Here is a 22,993-nt window from a genome sequence, read left to right as displayed (position 1 = left end):
GTATTACATTTGCATGAAAATATGGGCCTGATTCTCCAGCTTACCCCAGAGATTTTGTTTGATGTTGATGGGTTGCTCCCAGGTGGGAGCTGAGCTCAGAGCCAGCCCAGCTCTGACCATCCCCTGCAGCCCCCAGGAGCTGGACCCAGTGAAACAGGAAAAATCATTGCTGGAATCAGGAAAAGTTTACCCTGCTCGTACAGATCAGAATTCATCCCTTAATATAGTACAATGAGTTTTAATTAGCCCCCAGATCTGCTGCTGAAGGAATAATTTTTGCATGTCAATCAGTGCTAAATGTACTTGTTAAATCAGGCAAGATTGGTTAAGTTGAAAATTGCATAGAAAGTCACTTTTTTTTCTGTTTCTCCCAGAAACTGGAGACTTTTTGGATTCAGATGTTATGGGCAACCTCATCCTGCTCCAAATGCTGTTCTGCTGGAAGGTCCATCCAGACAATGAAGTCACCATCACTAAGTGTGACAGTCAGGCATTGTTTGGGTGAAAAGAATCCTCTTTACTCAAATCACTGCTTCTGCAATGAGAGAGACAGACACAGACTCTACCAAATCAGAGCCCTCCTGAATAGTTTAATTTACTGACTTGTTCAATGCTAAACAATTGAGAATTGGTCCATGCAGAAGAGCACAAAAAGGACAGACAATATGGGCTGTATTTTAAGGCTGGACTCGTCCAAACCAAGGAAAAACAAGACTTTGAGTGGCATTGTTTCTGGACAAATAATGTTCTCCCCTGCACCTCTACTTTTATTGGGAACTGGCCCTGTTTCTGCTGAGGGATGTGCCCTATAACACATCCAGGGCTACTGGGACTGAGTGACAATCACCCCTGGAGAGGCTGTTGTTATCCCATGGAGCTGTTGATCATGCAGAAACACCATGAAAAGCTCTGCTGCCTTCCCAGCATGGCTCTGCCCTCAGATGTGATTTTTCTTATCAAACACCACATTCTGCTTTCTGCCATGAATATGATTTCCAGTTAAATGTCTCCTCAGAGCCTGTGTGGCTGGGAATTAGCCTGGAACTTGGCTCATCAAAGTCTCTGGGATAACGGGGAGGTGCTGATGCTCTGGTTGGGGATTTGGCTCTTGGCTTTGAACTCACCACAGCCCTGCAAAGTGGGACAGGCTGCCCTTTGCTCACCTTCAGCACTGCTCTGCTCTCCTTCAGCCCACAGCTGAGTAAGCAGCTCCAAGGCTACAAAACACAGTTCCTGTGCTCCTGCCCTCCAGGGATCTCAGCTTTTGCAGTCCCTGGGAAGGAGCTGGCCACGTGCTCCAGCTTACAGGGGAAGGATTATCATGGCTCTTATGACTCAGCTCCTGCATGGAAGGGAGAGCATGGGCATGAAACTTCAATCTGTCCCCTAATCAGCCACCTCACAGGTGCCTGTCCCCAGTTTGGCAGCACCAACCATTTGGTGTTGTGGATGCCAGCAGTGGGTGGCAGTGAGGTGGTGATGGTCTCTTTGTGAATAAAACAGATAAAATGTCGGAAGGGCAAAAAGTCTGGATGTAGAGCTGGGATCAAGATGGGGAGGGAGTGGCAGCCCTAATCCCAGAGCACTGCTGGGGATTATCTGGCTGCTTCTGTTTGGAATAAAAAGCTTCCAAGGCCAGGTTAGGGTCAGTTCCTAATGAGGGTTTTCCTCTGCTGTGGACACACAGCCAGGGAGGTGTTGGAGCATGTGCTTCAGGGCTGATTTTGGGCCATGGAAACTCCTCTGGCCTGTGCAATGTGGGCTCCCAGCAGCTCCTTGCTTGGTCACTCTTGGTGGTCCATGGAGCACCCCCATCACCCCATTGTGGTGATGCTGCCATGGCAACCAGACCATGGTTCCATGGAACCTGGGCCAGTGCAGGGTGGCACTGGGACCCGTTCTCTTCGAGGTTCTCCCCTCTCCTGAGCTTCCTGCTGGGAATAGGGGTGGATCTTTGGGAATACCCTACTGCCACCGTGGTGCTGCCTCCTGGAGAGGAGCCACAGTGCCCTGTGTGGGGCTGAGGGCACACAGGGGGACTCAAGGGACTGCAGTGTGGCTGCTGGGGACCAGCTCTGGGGGTAAGGGGTGCAGGCTCCCCTCTAGTGCCCTCCTGGCATCACTGGGATGGGTGGGCTGAGCTCAGGTGTTCTGCTGGCACAGGGTAGGGGGGCCTGGCCTCGCTGGAATTTCTATGGAAACCCAGGTACTGAATGGGGTGGAATAGCTCAAACCATCTGTTCTTCCCCTACTTATAAAACTCGATAATTTCACGATGACATCACCAGAAATGCTCTCCTTTTATTCCTCTTGCAGCCATCTGTGATGGTTTCCTCATGTGCCAAACACGCGAGCGGGTGCTGAGGGATGGGCAGGAGGACACATCCACTCCACTAGTCCTGTTTCATTTCTTCCCTTGGAAAGCAACCCTGAACCTGCAGAGTTTCACTTGTTCCCCTCCTGAGGCGTCTGCAGAGTGAGCAGAGAGTTAGGCAGGGAAAATGAAGGTAAAAAAGGACAAACCAAAACTTCACAGGGGCTGTGGGGGATCTGCTGTGAGATCTTACCTGTGGAAATACACAGCAGTGGGAGGCAAACCTGCCCTCACCTGCCATCTTCCCTGTCCTGGAACTGAGGTGCTGGCCCAGCTCAGCCAGCACTGGGTGTTTTGGGTGGTGATGGATATCTCAGGTACCAGGGAAGAGCTGGAGTTGGTGCTGCCCCTCACCTGCTGCCACTGCTGGCTGTGTTTGCTCAAGTGACCAAACCCTCCCTTGTCTGTGGCAGAAGAGAGAAGTCTCAGCAGACCTGGAGCTCACTGAAAAGGAGAAGGAAGAAAGGGCCAAGGTGGAGATCAGGCACCTGCAGACCCATTTCCATCATGAGGTGCACAAGAGGAAATTCTACGATGACGATATCTGGCGGCAGATGCAGGCTCAGGAGTGAGTGCAGCTCTGCTCAGTGCCTGGAGCTTGGGAAGCTCCTCCAGACCAAAACCACTTCTATAAATCCCACAGGGACACATTCCACTGTCCCAAGTTGCTCCAAGCCCTATCCAGCCTGGCTTTAGACACTTCCAGGCACAGCTGCTCTGGGCACCTTGAGCCAGAGATTCACCACTCTCTCAGTAAAGTATTTCTTCCCAACATCTGATCTCAATCTCTCTTCTTTTAGTTCAAAACCCTCTTGTCCTATCACATCTGCCCATATAAAATGATGCTCCCTCATTTTTATTAAGAGATCTGGGGACCACAGTGCAGAGATGGGGAGGGATAAGGACCTGCCACAGCAGATGGGACGTGCTAAATGTCATTTGTTGTTCCATTTTTACAGAAAAGCAATAAATGATCTGAAGCAAGAACACAGACATGTGACATTAATGCTGAGCCAGATCTATTCTCCCAGCAATGTGATTGTGGAAAACAGAAATCGTATGAAGATCCAAAACCTTTTGCAGATCAGAATGTACAATGATGCCCTGATCAAAGAAAGAAAAGCTGTGTTAGCTGACCTGTCCAAGCAGGTGAGAGCATCCAGAATATTCCCTGCCTGAGCACAGCAGGGCAGAGCCACAGAGTGAGACCTGTGGCTGAAACTCCTCAATGTAAAACACATTTAATTCAGGCCTTGGAATATTCCTCCTGGCAAGTGACACATGACAATGACAAATGGATAGACCCAGGCTCCTGTTCAAGCCAGCAGCACTGACTGGAAAGGAGAAGTTGGAGTCTCAACTTTGTCCCACCAATCCCTGCACCCCTGAGTGATGGCACACACCATCCTGGGGCCACACATCCCTCTCCTCCCTTCACTTTATTTATTCTCCTGAAAAAGAGCAAAAACTCGAACAGTGCTGTCTGAGACGTGGCAGCACCTGTGGGATGTCCCATCCCTTCTCCTGAGGACATCCTGGTGGGATTTGGGCAGGAGTGGGGTAGGAAGCCAAGGGAAACGTGGGTTTTGGAAGTGACAGTTGCCTTCAGCCTTGCTCTCAGAGCCAGCTGCCCAAGCTGGATGCCAGGGAACACACTTGGATAGTTTGCTGTTGCTGGAGCTGCTGCAGAGCTTTCCCAACAAGGTTATCTTTCTGTCAGGGATGGTAACTCTGACTTGCCTGAGTCATCCCTCCCCACCTGCCCCCCACTTTGCTGTTCTCCAAGTGCTTCACTCTTGCATGGATTTGTCTCCTCTGGAAGTTTCCCACTTCTGGCAGAAGTTTCCTCTGCCCATTCCCAGGCAGGACTGCACAGATCCCTGCCTGGCCAGAGCCTCATCCTCTTTGCCTCTTCCACTCTGCAAACTGCTGCTGTGCCATGCTCAGCATCAGCCGGAGCTCTCTCCAAAAACAGCTGCATTTCCTTCATGACACAAAAAAAAACCCCATTCCCATTTACAGTTTCAGTTTCTGGATGTGCAGAATGGGATCCTTTGGGATTAAAGCTGCTCCTATAACTGTGAGCTCGTTAATGACACAGTTGCTGTAGTTCAGATCAGCAGAGGGGATTTTCTTTGGCTCCATGTCCTGACAAGAATCCAGAATGCAGGGGTGGAGATTTTACATCCTGGGTTTTTTCCTTGTGTGTGTGCAGGTTGAAGAGCTGGAAAAAAAGATAGTGAAGCAAAGAGACACAACCTGGAGAGTGTGGGAAGCAAAGAGTCACAAACACCTGCAGAAGAAGATTGAATTACTGGAGATGCATCTAAATCATGTAAGGAAACATTTTGGAGAAGATGTGTGGGGTCACATGTGTGGGTCTTTCTGGACAGAGCACAGAGGTGCAAATGTATTTGGTTGACACAAGCTGCATGAAGTACCTGGCTTGTTCCCTTGGCCTGATCATTCCCAGAATATTTCAAAGGCTCCTTCAGGCTTGGTGACCCAAATGCAGCACTTGTGCTGTGCCAAGAGGCCTGAAGGTCTGCACCTGCTTTGTGATCAAACTGGGCTGCCTGAAGCCACCTTGCCTTGGACAAAGCCAGCTCCAGGTCTGTGTTGCGATCAACCTGGCCTTCTGCTGCCTTTCCTCTCCTGGGGAGGAGGACAGTGCAGGGCCAGCTTCAAATCTCTTGGGCTGTGTTTAACCCTGCCCTGGTTGAGGTTTTTAAGCAGCAACCTGAACCCCCTAGTCCCCCAGCTGTTCCTCCCCTTTGGCTTTGCCCTCCCCAGGTTACTGTTCGGTACAACACCATCATGACCCGGAACAACCAGCTCAGAGAAGAGACTGTGAGCATGCAAATGCAGAAAGCCATGTATGACAACTCCTACTGGAAGCTGGAAGAAAGGCTGGCCCAGCAGAACAGTCTGCTGAATGCTGCCATCGAGCTAGCCACAGAAGACTATGAGCAGTGGTAAGTGACCTTGACAGACCTCTGGGCAAAACTTGGGGCTGGTGGGTGATGCCAGCAGTGAGTATTCAAACAGAGACTGCCTGAGACTCCAGAGAGAGGATTCACCATTTTCATCAAGATCTGAGTGCTAAGAATTGGGTGCCTGGTCAGTATGGGGAGACTGGTACTTCCAGGGTGTTTTGTTCCATCTATGCCAGATGTTTTTTTGGATGGGATGAGCTGCCCCATGGAGGAATCTCTTTTTTCTGAGTCCCACCCAAGCTGGGTATTATGCCTGAGTACAAAACTGTCAGCAAAGGCAAGGGGTGATAACTCTGACTTGCCATTTCTCTCACACTGAGCACTCTGTTAATTGATGTTCAAGGTGCAAGAAAAAACCCACCAAAAATTGTGTTAGTGGCCATGAATTCCCTCTGGATTTACTCAGCTCCATCCAGATGAGATCTGGGAATGGGCACAGCATCAGAGGGGCTTTGCCAGCTCTGGCAGTTTTGGGAGTGGCCAGGAATACAGAGCCTTGTACACACACACACACACACACACACACACACACACACACACACACACACACACACAGTGTGGGTGTTGCTGTCCCTGTGCAGGATGGAGGATCTGGGGAGGATCTCAGACATTCGGGGTGTGCGCTACAGAGAAACCATCCAGTACAACATCAGGCTGCTGGAGAGGAAATGTGTCCTTCAGCAGCAGACCAGGCTGAAAAACTTCTTCCTGGCCAAATGTACAGATCTGTCTGCATTGAAGGAAGAGGCCAGGAAGAGAGAAGGTATCAGAGGAGGATTTGTGTGACTGGGACTAGAGACCTGAATTCTGCAGAGTTGATGGGGGGGCTGCTCATGGTGGTTTCTAGAATTGCACCCCAAAGGCAGGACACCTGCCCTGACCACAACCTCCCCCACCCAACCTTCACCCTACAAGCAAAAAGGTTCAACAGTGGTAACTGAGTGAGACTGAGTGTTTTGGAGTGCCCTTGGGATAGGGAGATGCTCCTGTGTGCAGCCATGGCTCCTTTTACCACAGAACCACAGAAAGGGTTGGTTGGAAAGGAGTCTTAAAACTCACCCAGTTCCACCCACTCCATGGGCAGGGACACCTTCCACTATCCCAGGCTTCTCCAAGCCCCATCCAGCCTGACTTTGGACACTTCCAGGGATCCAGGGGCAGCCACAGCTTCCCCGGGCACCCTGTGCCAGGGCCTCAGCACCCTCACAGGAAAGGATTTCTTCTTAATATCTTATCTAATCTAACCATTCTGTCCTCCTGGTAGGGGATCCCATGGTGTTTGCTCCATTCCCATGACATCCCTGCTTAGTTTCCTGGTGAAAGAGGAGCACCCTCTGCCCCTGCAGCACTGCTCCCTCCTGCCCCAGCACTGCCCCAAACCCCTCAGCACTGCAGGGAAGGCTCTGCAAAATGCAACCACGGCTCTCTGTCTCTTTCTCAGCCTTGGAGGCAGAAGAGATGGCCAAAAGGAGCCAAAAGGAGAGCTATGAGGTGGCCTACAAGCGTCTGCTGGAGCTATCAGATGGAGACATAGACAATTTCTTGGAGGACTTTCTTGAGAAGGACAGGAGATTCTTCATCCTCTTCAGCTATGCCATTAGGCTGAATGTGAGGAATGAGGGACTCAGGCAGAAGATCCAGGAGATCCAGGTCTGTTCCTGGCTCTTCATGTCTCCCCTTTCCAGGTGGTGATTTTGGGTCAGGGTGGGTTTGTGCTCATCACTGCCCACACCAGAGTCTGGCTGCAGCCACTCAGGTGGGATTAGGGGGCTGCAAAGGAGCAGCCAAAATTGTGTTCTCAGAGCTAAACATGTCTCAATGCTGCCACCGTGTACCCAGCAAAAATACTGCAGTGTCCCTGAGAGCCAGGAGCTTCTGCCTGGAGTGGGAAATGGGGTTATCCATGCCCTGCCCTCCTGGCCTGGGGGTGTCCCACTCCCAGCTCAGGCAGGATTCCATCAGTGCCTGTGTTTCCACAGGATGACATGATGTCCATCACCACGGAGCGGGAACAAGTGGAGACAACCCGGAGTGATGTCCTGCAGCAGCTGGAGGTGTGGTGGCTGTGAGCTCCTTCTGGAATTGCAGCACATCCCTGTCTGTCCCAGCTCTCATCCCAGGGGCTCTGGTGCTGTAAATGCTGCACACAATCCTGTGCTCTGAGACGACCCTGCTTGAGTAGAGCTTGGACCAGACCCCCCATTGTGGTCCCTCCAACCTGACCCATCATGGGATCCTGTGATTCTGTCTCCAGGCTGAACCTGGGCAGCACTGGGGGGTTAGGATCAGCAAGGGGCAGATGTGACACCTGGCAAAACCTTTGCTGATAGGCAAAAATAACAGAGACCACTGAGGAAGCCAACAAGTATGAGGACAAATGCAAGGAGAGCAGCGACCTCCTGGGACAGCTCCAATCTCGTGTGGAGACCCTCCTGAAGGACATGGACTGTGACACCTCAGTGATAGTGAAGCCTCTTGGGGAGAGCTTGATGCCACTTTTTGGTAGGTCAGGGCTGCCCATCTTCCTGTGCCACGTGCCCTGTCCACCACTCTCTTATACCATGATTTAATTGTGCTTTTGTTTTCCCCTGTCCCATCAGTCAAAGTGGATTTGCAGTCCCAAATTCCCAGCAAATTTGGGAGCTAATTTGGATGTATAAACACCCCCAAACCCTCATCTTGGCTCTGGGTGTTGAAGTGTGATGGGGGTCGGCCTCTCCTCCCAGGCAGCCAGCAAGAGAACAAGGGGAATGGCACTAGGGGAGGTTCAGGTTGGATATTAGGAAAAATTTCTTCACTGAAATAGTGGTCAAGCATTGGAACAGTGTTCCAAAACCAAAGTGGATGTGGCACTTTGTGGTGTGATTTAACAGCAGGGGATACTCATTCAGTGGGAAGTTGGATTTGGTGATTTTGGAGCATGAATGACTCTGTGATTCCACAATTCCATGGCCCAGCCTTGACCCCCTGACCCTGGGGAGTGAGGCTGCCCTGCTCTGCAGCCATCCAGGGCTGGGTTTGGGCAGGGCTCTGCTCCTTTCCCCCCAGGTCCTGTGGAGAACAAGGTGAAGGAGCTGCTGCTGAAGGAGTCCGTGCTGCGCTACACGTCCGTGGATCGCGCCCAGCGCTCCCAGGCCTTCAGCAGCCCCCTGCAGGGAACCTCCAGCCTGCTCTGGGCCATGGACAGGGCCAAGCTCTGCCCACCCCCCCCGGACCTGGAGACCACCGACCCCAGCACTGGTGAGCAGGGACTGGGGAGAGAGGCCAGGAGTTATCCCCAAATCCACTGGCCAAGCCCTGCTGCCGCATGTCCTTCCCAGCCCATCCTCTCCAGCCTGTCCTGCCCTGTATGAGGCTTGTAAAATTGTGAATTATGGGATGGTCATTCTCTTGGGCAGAGGAAGAGCCACTGGACCGGGCTCAGCTGCATCAGCTCGTTCTCCAGAGGCAGCAGGAGGAGCAGGAAAGGCCCCCCGGTGCCAGCAAGAGGAGGAGGAGACCGGGATCAAAGAGCCCACCACAGACTGGGACAAATTAAAGAAGAAATTTTGTTCTCGAGCTTCTGCATCCTGCACATCATTCATCTTCCTTCTCTGGAAGGAGCCCAACACCTTCCACAGCCTTCAGAAGTTCACCAGGTGATATTTTGGCATGGCTTCACCCACTGCATCCAGGGTGGGATCAGCTGTTCTAGCCCAGGGTGACATCCCTGTCACACAACCCAAACACAGCTGGAGATGGGGACCACGGTCCCAAATCCTGCACTGTGCCCGAGGGCAGGGCCTGGCAGGAGGGATGCAGAGAATGAGAGTGCTCATGGGGTGCTCCCTGCTGAGCTGGCAGAAGCTGACAACTCTCTGCTGCCTGAAGCAAACCTGAGCTCAGTGCTGGCCCTGTGCTGTGGGACTGGGTGGAATTGGCATAGCCCAGTGTGGAACAGGCTGGTTTGGGGCTGGGAGTGGGAATGAGAGGCAGAGGGACTCAAGGGAACAGGAGGGTGACATGCTGTAGGTCTGGGGTCCCAGGGCCAGCAGGGTCTGGAAGGATCTGAGGGCTCCCACAGGGCACAGACACACCACACAAACACAAGCACTGCTCACACCAGCAGCTGGATTTCCTCTTGCCAAAATGCCATTTAATGTGAATGCCATTCCCCTGCCAAATTCCCAGGCACATGCCTCTCCAGGGGAAATGCAAAGGGAACCCTCATGGGACCTAGGGAGAGGTGATCTTGCAGTGCCAGCCCCAGCCCTGAGCTTGGGCTAGTCCTTCTCTTCACCATGAGTGATGACATGGACCAGGTTCTTGTAATCCAGGTTGCCAGACATGTCCGGAGGGAAGGCAGCAAACATCTGATCAATCTGACAGGGAGGAGATGGGGAGAAAAGGTGGTATGGGAGGAGTCTGGGACCAGGACTGGGGTCTGTTGGGATGGAGGGAGACTGTCAGAGGGTAGGAAGGAGATCATACCTCTTCCTGGGAAAACCTTTCCCCCTGTGTCATCAGCATTTCTTTGATGCTGCAATGGAGAGAGCACGGTGAGCACTGGGGAGCTCCTTATGGGGACACCCCCAACAGCCCCTGCCACAGCTACCCCTGCACTCACTAGGCAGATTTCAGGCCTTTCCCCTCTGGATCAAACACCTTGAATGCATTCAGGATTGTCTCCTCTGGGTCTGCACCTGCGGGTGACAAAGCCACAGCCATTGGAGACGGTGAAGCAGGAACCCAACTGCAACCTCCTGCTTCTCCCAGCCTTGGGGGTAAACCTGGGGGCAGACTGGGAAGTGGGGTCCCTGCAGGAATGCTGACCTTGCAGCTGGAGGCTGGAGTTGGTGGCATGCAGAGGAGCAGCCCCAGGGTCGGGGTGTGAGCACGGAGCAGGCGGTGTCGCCACCGCTCCGGCATCCGGCATTTATCTAATCTTTGGAGAGTATTTATAGAGCTGCAGGCACAGCCCTCGGGGCCCTGCAGCCTCCTGGAGATCTGCAGGAGGCTGCATTCCTCGGGTTAAGTGTGTGATTCAGGCTGCAGCCAGATGGGGTAGTGGCTCAAAGCCTGGTTGTAGCCAGGGGGCCACTGTTGGCATGGCTGGTGTCACCCAGCTCAGAGGTGCTGCAAGAACTGTCCCCTGTTCCTGTGGGACAGCAGCAGCACAGCCATTTGGGTTTTGTCAGTGGCTGGGGAAACTGAGGCATGGAGACCACCTCATATCCCCCAGTTTGGAGAGATGTGGGATAAGATCTGGGTCCCTGGATCTAGGGATGGTTGGTGCTGCAAATCAGCAGCAGTTTAGGGGCAGAGGAGTGCCACTGACCACCACTGACCACTCCCAGCTCCCCAGGTGCCCTCTCACCCTTGAGCTTCTCCCCAAACATGGTGAGGAACACGGTGAAGTTGATGGGGCCGGGTGCCTCCTTGATCATCTCATCAATCTCCTCATTCTTCACATTCAGGCGCCCTGGGGAGAGCAGCTGGGGGTCACTCATGGGTCCCTGTCCTGCTCTGCATGTTGGGGGCTAAAAATTGACACTACAACCCTTCCCTGGGGCTTTTTCTCCCTCTGAAGGGAAATAGCACATCCCTGAGGAGCCACCTCTAACAAGGAATGGAGGTGAGAGAATCTCCCTCTCAGCTCTGGCTTCTCAGCCTCCAGCATCACAGAAAGGAAGGATGCAAAGGACTGAGCTGTGCTGCTTCCTTCCCTCACTGCCCCATGGATCAGCCTCTTTTAGCCCTCCTTGGAAGGTGTTTTGGGTCAAGACCAGCACTGGGGTTCTCCCTGTCCCCCAGCACCAAAAGCAAAAGGGATTGAATTCCAACATCCTTTTCCCCGGGGCTGGGCTGTCCTTGGAACTCCACTGCTGATTCATGCTGACCTCTGATGGCAGAGCCAGGCTTGCAGTGTCACAGCCTCCCACAAATCCCCTAAATCCCCTTAATGCCCACACAGCCTGGGATGCCATGGGATGGGCACAGCCAGGTGCTTCTAGGCACAGAAAAGACAGGGAGAGCTTGGCTGTGTAATCCAGGAGCTGGCTCCAGTGCCAGCAGGATAAACCAGCACTGCTGCTGCTCTGGGTCACCCACGAGGGATCTCCCAGGCTGACAGGCTTGGGTCTGGATCAGGAGGATTTTGGCAAAATGCAGTGAATGGCAGGAGCTTGGTTAAATGCCCCACCCTGCCTTGTTTCTCAGTTAAAGTGATGTTGGCAAAGCTGCTGGGGAGGGGAGGCAGCTGAGGCTGGGCTCACCAAGGGCAGCAAAGGTGTCTCTCAGATCTGCCTTGTCAATGAAGCCATCCCTGTTCTGGTCCATGATGGTGAAGGCCTGGAAGCACAGGAGCAGGGCAGGGAGCACAGGGAACACAGGGAGCACAGGGAGCACAGGGAAAGGGACAATTATCAGCCTTTGCAAAAGCTTTAGTACTTTTCTCCTCTCTTCTTTGATGGGATAAAGGCATTTTGAACCCTCCCAGGATGGGCTCTGGGGGCCTCACTCAGCCTAATCCCTCACAATCCTGAATCCTGGGTTGATGGAAACACAAACCCCAGTGCTGTACAAACCCTTTCAGCTCCCCCATCTATCCAGCTATCCCTGGAGCTGGGATCTGCCCAAGATCCTGTCCCTGTGCAGGGGATGAGAGCTGCTGGCAAAGCAGGAGGGAGGAGCTGGGAGAGGAGCTCCAGCTCCCTGGGATGCTCTGTGGGATGCAGGCTCCTCAGAAGCTTGGAGGAGATGTCAGATTTAACTGTATCTCTGAGCTGTTATTCTCCCTTTTAAAATAAAACGACCCAAAACCATCCCTGCTACCTCCTGGTGTGAACCAGCTGTCACTTGAGAGCACCAAGGAAGGAGCTGAAGGTCACATCCCATCAAGGACCCTCCTTCCCACCAAACCCACCTACCTCCTTAAATTCCTGGATCTGGGCCTGCTCGAACATGGAGAAGACATTGGAATTAGCACCCTCAATCCTCTTCTTGGCTTTCTTGGGTGCCTGCAGGAGTCCAAGTCTGTACCATTAGCTCACTGGCTTTTTTTGTATGGAATAAAAGCATGGAAGTGCCCTATTCTTACTCATTACTCCTTTGGGGGAGCTCTGGGCTGGGACTCTCTTCCCTGGGGACTTGGTAGTTTCTCCCTGCAGCTCTGGGATACTGAGGGGCATTAAGGTTCCTGCTTAAATTTCAGCTCCAAGGAAAGATGAGGAGTGAAACCACCTCTCCCACTAGCAGGTAAAAGGGTCAGCACTGGGGTGAGATAACCCCACTGGAACCCTGGATTTGGGAGCACTGCTGAGGCTACACATGAGGGTCAGTCAGTGCTTCTTTATCCTGCTGTGCAGATATTAAAATGTGGCTTAATTAAAAATCTGCCTCCTCCTCCTGCACTGAGGCTTGAGACAACCAAAAATGGGTCAGTGTGTATTTTAAAGAGGACTGAAGAGCCCCTCACTGTCCCACCCAGCCCATTATCCCTCATTCCAGTGCCTGCAGCTGTTTCAGCAGAAGGATTTTGGGGGCACTGCATGAAGGAAGGAAAAAGAAAAAAAAAAAAGGCTTTTAGACCCTGAAACCATCTGCCCTCATTCAAAATCTCTGCTGGTGTGGGAGACACCTCTGTGTTCCCTGTGAGATGCTGCTGATCCCACCAGATGCTCCCCAAATTCTTCACCCCTTTTCCAAGGCAGACAAGACCTTCAACCCTCAACTCCTTGCTGCTTCCTTTGCTCCCTGCCCATTAAAGCTATTCTGGTGAAAAATGGAATGGAATTTATCTCCTCCTGCTGGAGCTTTGTGCTCTCAGTACTCACCATGGCCGTGCTCGCTGCCGATGTCACTGTGAGGGGTGTCCCAGAGGCACTCCCTCCCTCCCCCCAGGCTGGAACAATAAATACACCCCCCTCGGGGTTAAAAATAGCCCCATGCCCACTTTTGGCTGTAATAGGTAATTTGGCCGCCCCCAACCCTGTTGTCTCTGCCTTTCTCTGTGCCTCTCTCTCTCTCTAATCTGGAATAGCAGCTTGTTGTTGTCAGCGGCTGACGTGACATGTGAGCCCGGGAGGGTTTCAAGGTTAACCGGGTGCCGGGTGGCCCCTGCTCCCACCGCGGGGATGCCGACCCTGGGAACAATCCCACCTGCCTTTGTCACTCGGGCTGGCGCCGGGCTTGTCCCCTCTGCTGGGACACGCAGGGAGGGGTTGGCCCCAGGGGACCCCCCGCTCCCACCCCCCAAACTTTGGTGTTGGAGTCAGTGAATCAGAGGTCTCTCTGAACTCTTCAGAGAGAAATCAGAGTGCAGGGATTGAATTAAAGCCTGTGGAAGGATTGAAGTATATTAAGCCACTCACACATAAGGTAGATGTTTAAGTAGAAGCAAGTTAGTAAGTTTTAAGGTGAGTTCTAATGCTTTTAGTAAGTCAAATGCCAGAGTAGCAGAGCGAGTTCTAGTGAAGGTTGAAACATACTGGTATTTTCAGCAAGAGGCTCCAGGCCCACAGTTGTAGACAGAACTCAGTCATAACAGAGCTATAGTAAGAATATTGCTGACATTTTTTAGGTAGAACAAAATAGATAGTATAGTTCTATACGTAACCTGGCGTGCTAAAAAAATAGAATTCTAATAGGTTAAAGACTAGTGGTCCAAGTTTGCATCTTAACTTGTTGGAAAAATCCTATATAAGAGTTTGTATTGGGGAGAGTTGTTGCTTTTATCCATTGGCTTTTGCCAGGGCTTCTAGCCCTTTGCTTATTGCCACTGCATTTGCCATAGCTTTTTGCCATTGCCATTTGAGACTGATGTGCTTTGTAATAAATAACCTTTTAACTATTAGCTGCTTTGCTTATTTAAGATAAGTAGGAGCCTGAGAGCTCCAGAGTTGGTGCCTTAGAGCACTGGAGGTCTGAGAACCTCACACTTTAACACATGGATGTTTTTCCTCGGTTCTTCCAGGCGTTTTGGCAGTGTTGGCATGGCAAAACCGGAGCTGCTCGGCTGCAGGAGGCAGAGGAGCCCCCCGCCCTTGGGTCCCGTCCCTTGGGATGCTCCAGGAGCAGGAGCAGCTGCCTGGACACTGAGGCTGGGCTGGGGGGGAACATCCCGCAGCAGCCCCACCCCTGAGCCCTGCGGAGGGGCTGGAGGCGGATGCTGAGCTCCCACAGAGCTGGGCAGGCACGAACAGCTCCTCTCTCATGTGTCACCCCCACTGAGGCACCTGTCACCCCGTTAAGCCAAACATTTGCTCGCCCTGGTCCCGGTGGGACACACACATTTAACTCTCCCAATTCTCGGGGACACATCCTGCAGTGGTGACGCTCGCACTGCCCCGACTCTGGCTCAGCATTCCTGCAGCAAGAGCCAAGGAACCCACGGGCAGCAATCCCAAAAAACCTCTTCCATGTCTGCTGTGCTCCTGGAGCAGGATTTGCGGCTGCCGGGACCGGGCTGTTCGGTGGTTCCCTTTTGTCATCAGCCTGCTCATTTTATCTCCCCGCCCTGCCAGGGATGAGACTGGAGGAGGATTCACGGACACGCTGGGGTGGGAATGGTGCTGCCAGCCCGAGGATGCCCACCAGCCCCCAAGCTCTGGCATGGCCATTACCCGGTGGCCGTGGTGGCCTCGCTGCCGGGCATTGTCCCCTCCTCATGGCGAGGAGGGTGGTGGACGAGCGGGGAGGGCTGGGAACAAAAGGGATTGTGAAACCAGATCCCTGGAACTCCGAGCTCTGCCCAGACACTACTCTTGTTCTCCCGGAGGTCACAAATATCGTGTTTAATCCCTGGCACTCGCCGCCCGGCTGCCACGGCCGAGCCAGCGGGGATGGCATTACGGGCAGGATTTCAGGCAGCAGGGAATTGTGTAGGGAAAAATGCCTGTGGAGGAGAAAAACTCCCGATCCGGGAATGACCATCTCGTCTGGATGGAGCTGCAGCTCAGGGAAGGGATTTCAGGACGTGTTTTGGGGTCTGAGTGAGCAAAAGGGCCGCGGGGGCAGAGTCGGGGCCGGGACCAGCCCCGGGCACAGTCGGGGATGAGGGGGATCAATCTCGGCACGGACGGTCCCTCGTCCTGCCAAGTTCAGCTGGATTCATCGGCCAGCCGAGCCCAATTACTTTAATTTGTGGCATTAAGGAAAAATCCATAAGCATCAGGGAAGCGATGTGTGGTGGTTTCCCAGGACGGGCTGGCCATGGAGCCACCGGCGCCGCCTGTCCCTGTCCCTGTCCCTGTCCCTGTCCCTGTCCCTGTCCCTGTCCCCGGCTCCGTGCCCGTGCTGGGGCACGGCTGGCAGAGCAGGAGGAAACCCTGGAGCTGGGGACATCTCCCAGAATGTTTTTTTTTCAGGAACAACCATCTTTGCTTGTCCATCCTGGAATAAACCAGACCTGGGTCTCTCCCCGGTTGTGTTTGGGGTGAGATTGTGGTTGGAGGCTTTGAAAAGTCGGCGGGGCCGAGGGTGGCACAAAAATCCGGGATGGGCATGGGGTACAGATGATTGCCAGGGTTTTTGCTGTGGTTTGTAAGATGTTTCATCTGCTCCACTGCTCACTTCTTGCTGTCAGCTGAAATCCTCTGCACTGCACGGGCCAGATCCTGTTCTCCCCTGAGCATCCTGGTCCAGCCTGCAGATGGAAGCGCCTCCAGGCACATCACATCCTTCTCCTGCGGATGGATATTGGGGGGCTTGTTGGCCCCCCAGGAAAACCTGAGTGCTTTAAACACGTCTGTATGCACAAGCCTGCCTCTGGAGCCCCGCAGTGAACAAAAGAGCTGTGGGAAGTGGCTGCAGCCTGTGAATGGATGTCAAGGAATAACACACGGATCCGCGCCACGGCAAAATCAAGCATCGCCCTTTCTTATCTGCAAAAGAGCCTGTGTTTTACATGAAAAAGCCTTTATAATTAATAGGCCAGCCCCTCTTGAGCTCGATAAAAAATGGAGTCAAAAGGATTTGATTAACCCCCGCTCCGTGCGAGGTGTGTGCTCTGCTGAGCAGCCCTGCCCGGGGCCGATAACAGCTCCGTGCCCGGGATCCCGGCAGCATCCCGGTGCTCCGTGCCCGGGATCCCGGCAGCATCCCGGTACCCCGAGCCTGAACACCTTCAGAACTGCCCTGGGGGTGCCACAGCCACCCCAGAGCGCCAGGATGCTCCAGAGCCAGCTCGCTCCGTGCCTGTTCTTTATGAATATCCTTTGCTCCAGCCGGTATTTATTTTTTTTTTCTGTGATCAGACACATTTGACTAAACTAATACATATGTATACACTCCGGGACGTTCCATCCAAACCAATGTAAATTACCTCTGACCAATACATTTTCCCAGAAAATCAATGCATTTTAACACTGGATAATATTTATGAAATTGAATTTTTTTTTATTGAAGCTAATGCAATTCCCTTCTGTTTTATGCATTTTTATTAAACTAATGCATTTTAAATTAAACTGTTGTATATTAACTACAATGGCTGTGGGTACTTACAGTAAAGTAATATATGTTTGCTGAAATCAATACATATTCCAAACCTGGGAATTTCCAGTTAACAAGGCTATATCAAATATAACAAATGCATGTAGCTACTTAATTTGATGCTTATATACACTGGCTGCTATATTTGTTTATTGGTAATGATTATTTTAAAGGGGAAAAGCATATTAATGGTAGAAATATGGATTCCTGTGCTGCTGGGAGCTGCAGTTGGAAGGTGCCAGGGTTGGTCACCCCACCCCTGATGCTCGAATTGGGGGTGACCCATGTGCCCTGGTGCTGTCTGGTGGCTGAAATTCATCTTCTCTGCCACAGCTGGTTTCTGTGCCCTCTGTCACATCCCTGCACCTCAGTTCTCATTGCGAGAAGTTTTGGGGACATCCTTCCCTTGCCCACCACACTCCCCCACAGCTCCTTTCTGCTGGCAGCATTCTCAGCAGATTTTGGAGGGTTTTATCCCTCTCTCCTTGGTGTTCAGAAGGTTTCCACGTATCACCGCTTATTCCCCACACATTTGACGCCGCGGCTTTCCCTGATTCAGCTCTGCTTTCCCTTTCAAAGTTGCAGCACCGTGGTTATGCCTGGGAGGATTTGCCCAGCTCAGGAATTTGGGGAAGAGCTGCCACCTGCCAAACCGAGCCGGGGAGCGGCTGGCCCGAGGATGGGGACGAGGACAGACAATTCCTGAGCTCTGGCGTGCCGGGTCTGTGCCCTGCACTGAGAACAGGATGCGGCCCCGGGGGGAGGTGGCCGCAGCATTGACAGGGGAGGCCAGAAATAGCAGCGTTATCCTCCAGCGGCGCCTGGGACGAGACTGTTTGGGCGAAGCAAAGAAAGAGGGAAATTAATTAAAGAGCATGTGCTAATTGTAGGGGAAATGTGAGTGCAATAAGTAGCTGAAGCAGAAAGGCGGTCGGTGAGGGGGGCTCGGGCACTCTCCGCGCACATCCTGAGGGGCAGCGAGGGCTGGGAGCGGGCACAGCTCAGCGATGTCCCGCGGGCACCGGGGGAGATGTCACACCGCGAGGTGCCTCACCTGCACCCCTGTGCCCTCCTTGTCGCTTTGCGTCCCCTCACATTGACTTGTTGTGTCCCGCCTGTGTCTCCCCGTGTCCCCACCGTGTCCCCCCCGTGTCCCCGACCCGGCCCGTGGGGCCGCGCTGCAGCTCCCGCGGTGGCCGCCAGGTGGCGACGTTGCAACGGGCGCTGTTCGGTCCCGGCGGGAGGGAGAGAGGAAAGGGATGGGAAAAAGGATGGAACGGGATGGGGGAAAAGAATGGGAAAAGGGATGGAAAACGGGATGGGGAAAGGGTTGGGGGGAAGGGATGGAACGGCATGGGAAAAGGGATGGGGGAAAGATAGGGGAAAGGGGAAAAGGGGTGGAATTGGATGGGGGGAAAGGGATGGAATGGGATGTGGGAAAGGAATAGAATGGGATGGGGGAAAAGGATGGGGAAAAGGGATGGAATACGATGGGGAAAAGAGATAGGGGAAAGGGATGGGGAAAAAGACTGGGAAAAGGGATGGGGAAAGGGGTGGAACGGGATGGGACAAAGGGATAGGGGAAAGGGATGGCGGAAAGGGATGGAATGGGTTGGGAAAGAAGGGATGGAGGGAGAGGGCAGGGAGAACAGCAGGAGGAAAAGAAGGAGAGGGCAGAGGAGCAGAGGGAGAGGGAAGAAGGGCTGCAGGGAGAGGCGACATGGCCATGAAGATCCACCTGTGGTAATGGGATTCTGTGCTGTCACAGAACCAGAGAACGGTTTGGGGTGGGAAGGGACCTCACCTGTACCTCACTGCTGTGGATAATCCTGCATCCCAGAGCTGACAGTGCCCTGGGATGGCTTTTCCCATTTGGAGACAAAACCCCAGCAGTGGGAACACAGGGAGGGCAGCAGGACCTCACCAGGACTTCAGGAACCGCAGGACCAAACCTGCTGTGGGACAGCTGACAGGGCTGCACTGCCTTCCCCTGCAGGAGAAGGGGAATTCACTTCCATACCTCCCTCAGGGCCACGGGGAGGTTTGCTCACAGACGGGTCAGTAAACCCGGGTGGGATGGGTGGTTTAGCTGGGGGAAGAGCTGGTTCCTCTCTGGGACACCACCAGCACTGACTCACCATCAGCAGCTCTAGGACATTGCCCCTCGGCTGCCTAATGGGGCCAGATCACGGCACAAAGGAGTGCCATGGATCACAGATAGGCAGGAAAGCAGGAATAAATTAACGCCCGGAACGGGAGTGTGCTGATTTTTTTTTTTTTTTTTTTTTTTTTTACGTTAAAACACACAGAAAAGCCCCTTCCATATTTTAATTAAAAGCCTTTCAGGAGAGGAGGCAAGGGGCTGCCATTTACAACGGGCTATTGTCAGGCGCACAAAGCAAACGGGGCTGCAGACAAACTGATTTATTAACCTGCGCCTCGCGGCGCTCCCCGGGGCGGGGGACCCTCTGTGCAGGGGGGTGGCAGCGCCGGGGTCCCCCTGCTCTCCCCGGGGTGCTCCAGGGTCGGGGGACACCCGAGGGGACACAGGGGACACGGCTGGGCTGTGCCACCCCGCAGCTCTCTGTCCCTCCGGGTGGCACAGGGTACAGCCCCTCTCCTCTTCCTTACGGTTCCCATTGATTTCTTAATGATTTGGCCAAACAGGAACATTCCTCCGAAGCCCACAATTTAATTTGCTCACCAAAGATGCCAAGTTAGTTTTATTCCTGATTTATGAGCAGGCTCCTGTGCTCCCCAGGCTGCAGAGCAGGGCAGTGATTTATGGGGGTGAGATCAGAAGATCCCTGCCTGGGACCTGTCCCAGTGGTGTCCCACAGCAGATCCCAGGAGCACCTTGGTCACAAACAGACTGGGCAATCCGTGTTGCTGGCCTGGAGAGGAACCAGCTCTCCCCCAGCAAAACCACCCATCCCACCTGGGTTTACTGACCCATCTATGAGCAAACCTCCCCAAGGCCCTGGGGGAGGTATGGAAAGGAATTCCCACATGGGATCTCCCCTTGCACAGCCTCTGCTCCCACTCCTGGCTAATTACAGCCTCATTAAACCAGAGGTGAAGCAGTTTCCTGGCACCACCAGCAGCCCCAATCTCATTACAAATCTCAATCACTCCCAGTGGTTTCCACTCCCTGATTTTTATTATTTGGGGGATATTTATAGCACTTGGATTTCCAGAGCAACGTTGGAGCTTTGACCTGTGTGCCCCCAAGCAGGAGCAGCACCTGGGCACTCATGGCTGGGGTCTCAGAGCATCCATGGAATTTACTGTTGATGCCACCAGGGTTGGAATTTCAGCTCAGGATTTTCATCTGGGGTTCCCCAGCGCCAGACAATGAGTTTGTGGTAGGATCATAGGAAGGATTTGCCATGGGAAGGATTTGCCCCTTTTCCAGCCAGCTCTGAAAGTTGGGAAGATGCTGGTGCAGGGCTCACAGAAGCATCCAGGCTCTCTCTGACACAAACTGCCTCGACTCCTGCAAATCTTTCTTTGAACTTTGATTTTCTGTTCACTTGTTCTTCTGCCTGAGGCGTTTTGCAATTGTGGGATTGTGAGCGGCTCTGAGTTTCTCTGAGTGGAAGAGATGAGAAGAACAAGATCATTTCCTGGCTGTTTGTGCTACAGTGTGGGGCCAAGGTCACTTTGGGTGTCTGCCTCACCCTTCAGGACAATTTTCCTGGCCCAGGAGCAGACCTGTCCCTGTGACAATCAAAGCACCTGCAAGGCGGGCTGCACTTTGAAGGGTGTCCCTTTTCTTTGGCGTCTTCTGAACTCAAAATGTGCTTTTTGGTGGAATCCCAAGAACCCTACAAAATGCAGGGACCAGCAGCAGGGTGATACCTCAGCAGTGAGGGGCTGCTTCTTCCCCAGCCACGTGCAGAGAGAGGCTCCAGCACTGCAAGATTTGCTGCAGCAAGGAGAGTTTTAGGAGCAGTAAAGGACTACAAGTGACCACTGCAGCAGCACTTCTGGGTTTGCTGGTGTCCACAGTGCCCATCTCCCCCCAGCCCTTCTGAGCACAGGGATCCAAAGGGAACAGGATAGCAATGAACATCCTTCCCTCATTATCTCTGTTTTGGAGGCAAAATAACCCCTGGGAAGAACATTTTGGGACTCCCTCCATGAGGTGGTGGTGGGCAGTGTTTGCCCGTGCTGGGCTGTGGGGTTGTCACAGCCAGGCAGGAGCCCCCAGGAGCAGAGATGAACCTGCATGACAGCCTGGGGTGTTCCCTGCTCCTTGGCAGGGATATTAAACCTCTGCATTGCTTGGTCTGCAAATCCCCGCCTGCAAAATGCACCCGAGGGCAGCTCTGTCCTTCTCTGCTCAAATCTGAGCCGTGGCCGGTGGGGCTGGGGTCCCTCCAGCACAAACACAGTACGGCTCTGCTGGGAGGGGATTGGGAATTAATTCTCCAAGCCCTTTAGATGCTGGTGTGGCCAGTACAACAGTCTATGGAGCGACTTGATGTAGAAAATGTGAAGTTTTTTTTTTTTTTGGGGGGGGGGGGTGTGGAAGCAGAGAGCGAATTTCTGGGACTGGTGTTGTCAGTGCCCAGACGCTGTTGAGTAGGCTCTGTTCTTCTGCTGAAGTTGGTTGGATTCTTCAGAGCCGTTGAGAAATCTAAAAACACAGTCCTAAAACAGCGTGAATTCGGGGTATTTGTGAATTTGGGATATTTGTGAATTTGGGATGTTTCTGGCTGTGCAGCGCTGAGACTGTGTTTGCTGTAGCCATTCCCAGCAGGTCAGAGGTGCTGGAAGGGTCAGATTAGACGGAAAAAAATCCAAACAAACCTGGAAAAGTTTAACCGGCGGCTTCCGGCTGGTGATTTTTCCAGCTAAAAAAACCCCTTAATTTGACCGGGAAAAAAAAAAAAAAATCCATCCCTCGGGGGACTCCCGGGACTGAGACCCGCGAGAGGGGGGTGTCCAGGAGGTGCGGGGGGCGATGCTCGGAGGTGGCCCCGGAGGGGGACAGGGGTGGTCCGGGGGGGAGCCCCATCCCTCCTCCCGGCGGGGCCGCCCCCGGTGGGGACGGGCGGGCACAGGGGCGGCCCCCGCTCCCTCCGCACCGCTCCGCGCCCCTCCGCGGCACCGGGCTCCCGCAAGATGGCCGCCGATGTGCGATCGATGTGTCGATACCGGACACGGTTCGGTGCCCGCCGGCTCCAGGTCGGTGGCGGCGGCGGCGGGCGCGGGGCTGGCGGCGGGCGGGAGGGATGGAGGGAAGGAGGGAGGGATGGGGGCGGCCGCCCGGATCACTCCCCCCCCCTTCTCCCCGTCCCTCCCTCTCCCCCCGCGCCCGCCCCCCTCCCTCCGCCCGCCCTTCCCCATCGATAGGTATCAGAAATTGATCCCCGCCGCCGCCGCCGCTCTTTGTTCGGCGCCGCCCGCCCGGGAGCCTGGAGCAGAGCATGGAGCAGCAGCGCTAGCGGCGATGGAGCCGCGATGGAGCCCCGGCCCCCGCCCCGCCGCCCCCGAGGTGACAGCAGGGCCGGGGGGCGGCCGCCGCTCCGCCCCGGCGGGAGGGAGCGAGGGAGGGAGGGAGGGAGGAAGAGGAGGGAGGGAAGTTGCGCGGGATGAAGTTGCGGGGAGCGCGGCCCCCCCCGCGCCGCCCCGCCAAGTTTCTGGCGCTCCCCGCCCGCCCAGCGGAGCCGCAGGTGCCCGCGGGCTGCCGAGAGTCCCCGGCGCCGCCCGCGGCTCCGTCCCCGCGTCCCCCGGCGCGCTCGGGCTGCGGTGATGGATGCGGGGATGGCGGAGCGGAGCTGCCCCGAGCCCCGCCGCCCTCCCATTGTTATCCGGTGTGCGGGGCCGGTGCGGGGGCTCGGCCAGCCCTGAGCGCCGGGAGGGCGGTCGGTGCCAGGCGCTGCTGCTCGGACCGGGGATGGATGCGGCGGGGGAGCGGCGGCTCCTTTGTGGCTCCGGGCAGGTCACGGCCGCCGTATCCCATCGTGGTACCCTCGGTCTGTGAAATTCCCGGTAAGTCCTTTGTTACCGTGTGCAGGGGAAGGTTGCCAGGGGCTGCTGACAGTTTGTGACCCTAAATACGCACCTTAAATAAGAGGTGGATAATTAACACAATGGCTCTCCCAACATAATGGGATGAAAGCCAACCTGGAGCCGCTACAACAAC

General features: G+C 54.2%; 3 protein-coding genes across 8 annotated transcripts in view; 2 read left to right on the top strand and 1 right to left on the bottom strand.

Moving 5' to 3' along the window:
• Nucleotides 1-2,501: 2,501 nt before the first annotated feature.
• Nucleotides 2,502-8,928, top strand: CCDC63 (coiled-coil domain containing 63; the record flags this gene model as incomplete). The annotated part of the gene is made up of 11 exons (XM_079322744.1): nt 2,502-2,507; nt 2,788-2,942; nt 3,334-3,523; nt 4,590-4,709; nt 5,168-5,349; nt 5,952-6,133; nt 6,812-7,020; nt 7,350-7,424; nt 7,701-7,872; nt 8,419-8,610; nt 8,769-8,928. The coding sequence occupies 11 exons, from the start codon at nt 2,502-2,504 to the stop codon at nt 8,906-8,908; spliced, it is 1,623 nt and encodes a 540-aa protein (XP_079178870.1). The 3' UTR covers nt 8,909-8,928.
• Nucleotides 8,929-9,479: 551 nt separating this feature from the next.
• Nucleotides 9,480-13,258, bottom strand: MYL2 (myosin light chain 2). The gene is made up of 7 exons (XM_079322157.1): nt 13,185-13,258; nt 12,279-12,368; nt 11,625-11,700; nt 10,727-10,831; nt 9,977-10,052; nt 9,841-9,889; nt 9,480-9,731 (listed from the first exon to the last, which is right to left on the bottom strand). Exons 1-7 carry the CDS (start codon nt 13,185-13,187, stop codon nt 9,633-9,635), a joined length of 498 nt encoding a protein of 165 aa, XP_079178283.1. The 5' UTR covers nt 13,188-13,258; the 3' UTR covers nt 9,480-9,632.
• A 9,038-nt stretch (nt 13,259-22,296) lies between these two features.
• The window catches only part of CUX2 (cut like homeobox 2), a 59,023-nt gene continuing 58,326 nt past the window's right edge, over nt 22,297-22,993 (top strand). For 5 of the 6 annotated variants that reach the window (XM_079323072.1, XM_079323075.1, XM_079323071.1 and 2 more), the window contains exon 1: nt 22,581-22,839. The gene's annotated coding sequence lies outside the window, so the exon portion shown is untranslated. Of the gene's footprint in view, nt 22,343-22,580; nt 22,840-22,993 lie in introns of those variants that run through there. The other variant, XM_079323073.1, reaches the window with a different exon arrangement.

The sequence above is a fragment of the Erithacus rubecula genome (genome assembly GCF_903797595.1).
Source record: "Erithacus rubecula genome assembly, chromosome: 19".
Lineage (NCBI taxonomy): Eukaryota > Metazoa > Chordata > Aves > Passeriformes > Muscicapidae > Erithacus > Erithacus rubecula.
This window is presented reverse-complemented; position numbering and strand designations above follow the sequence as displayed.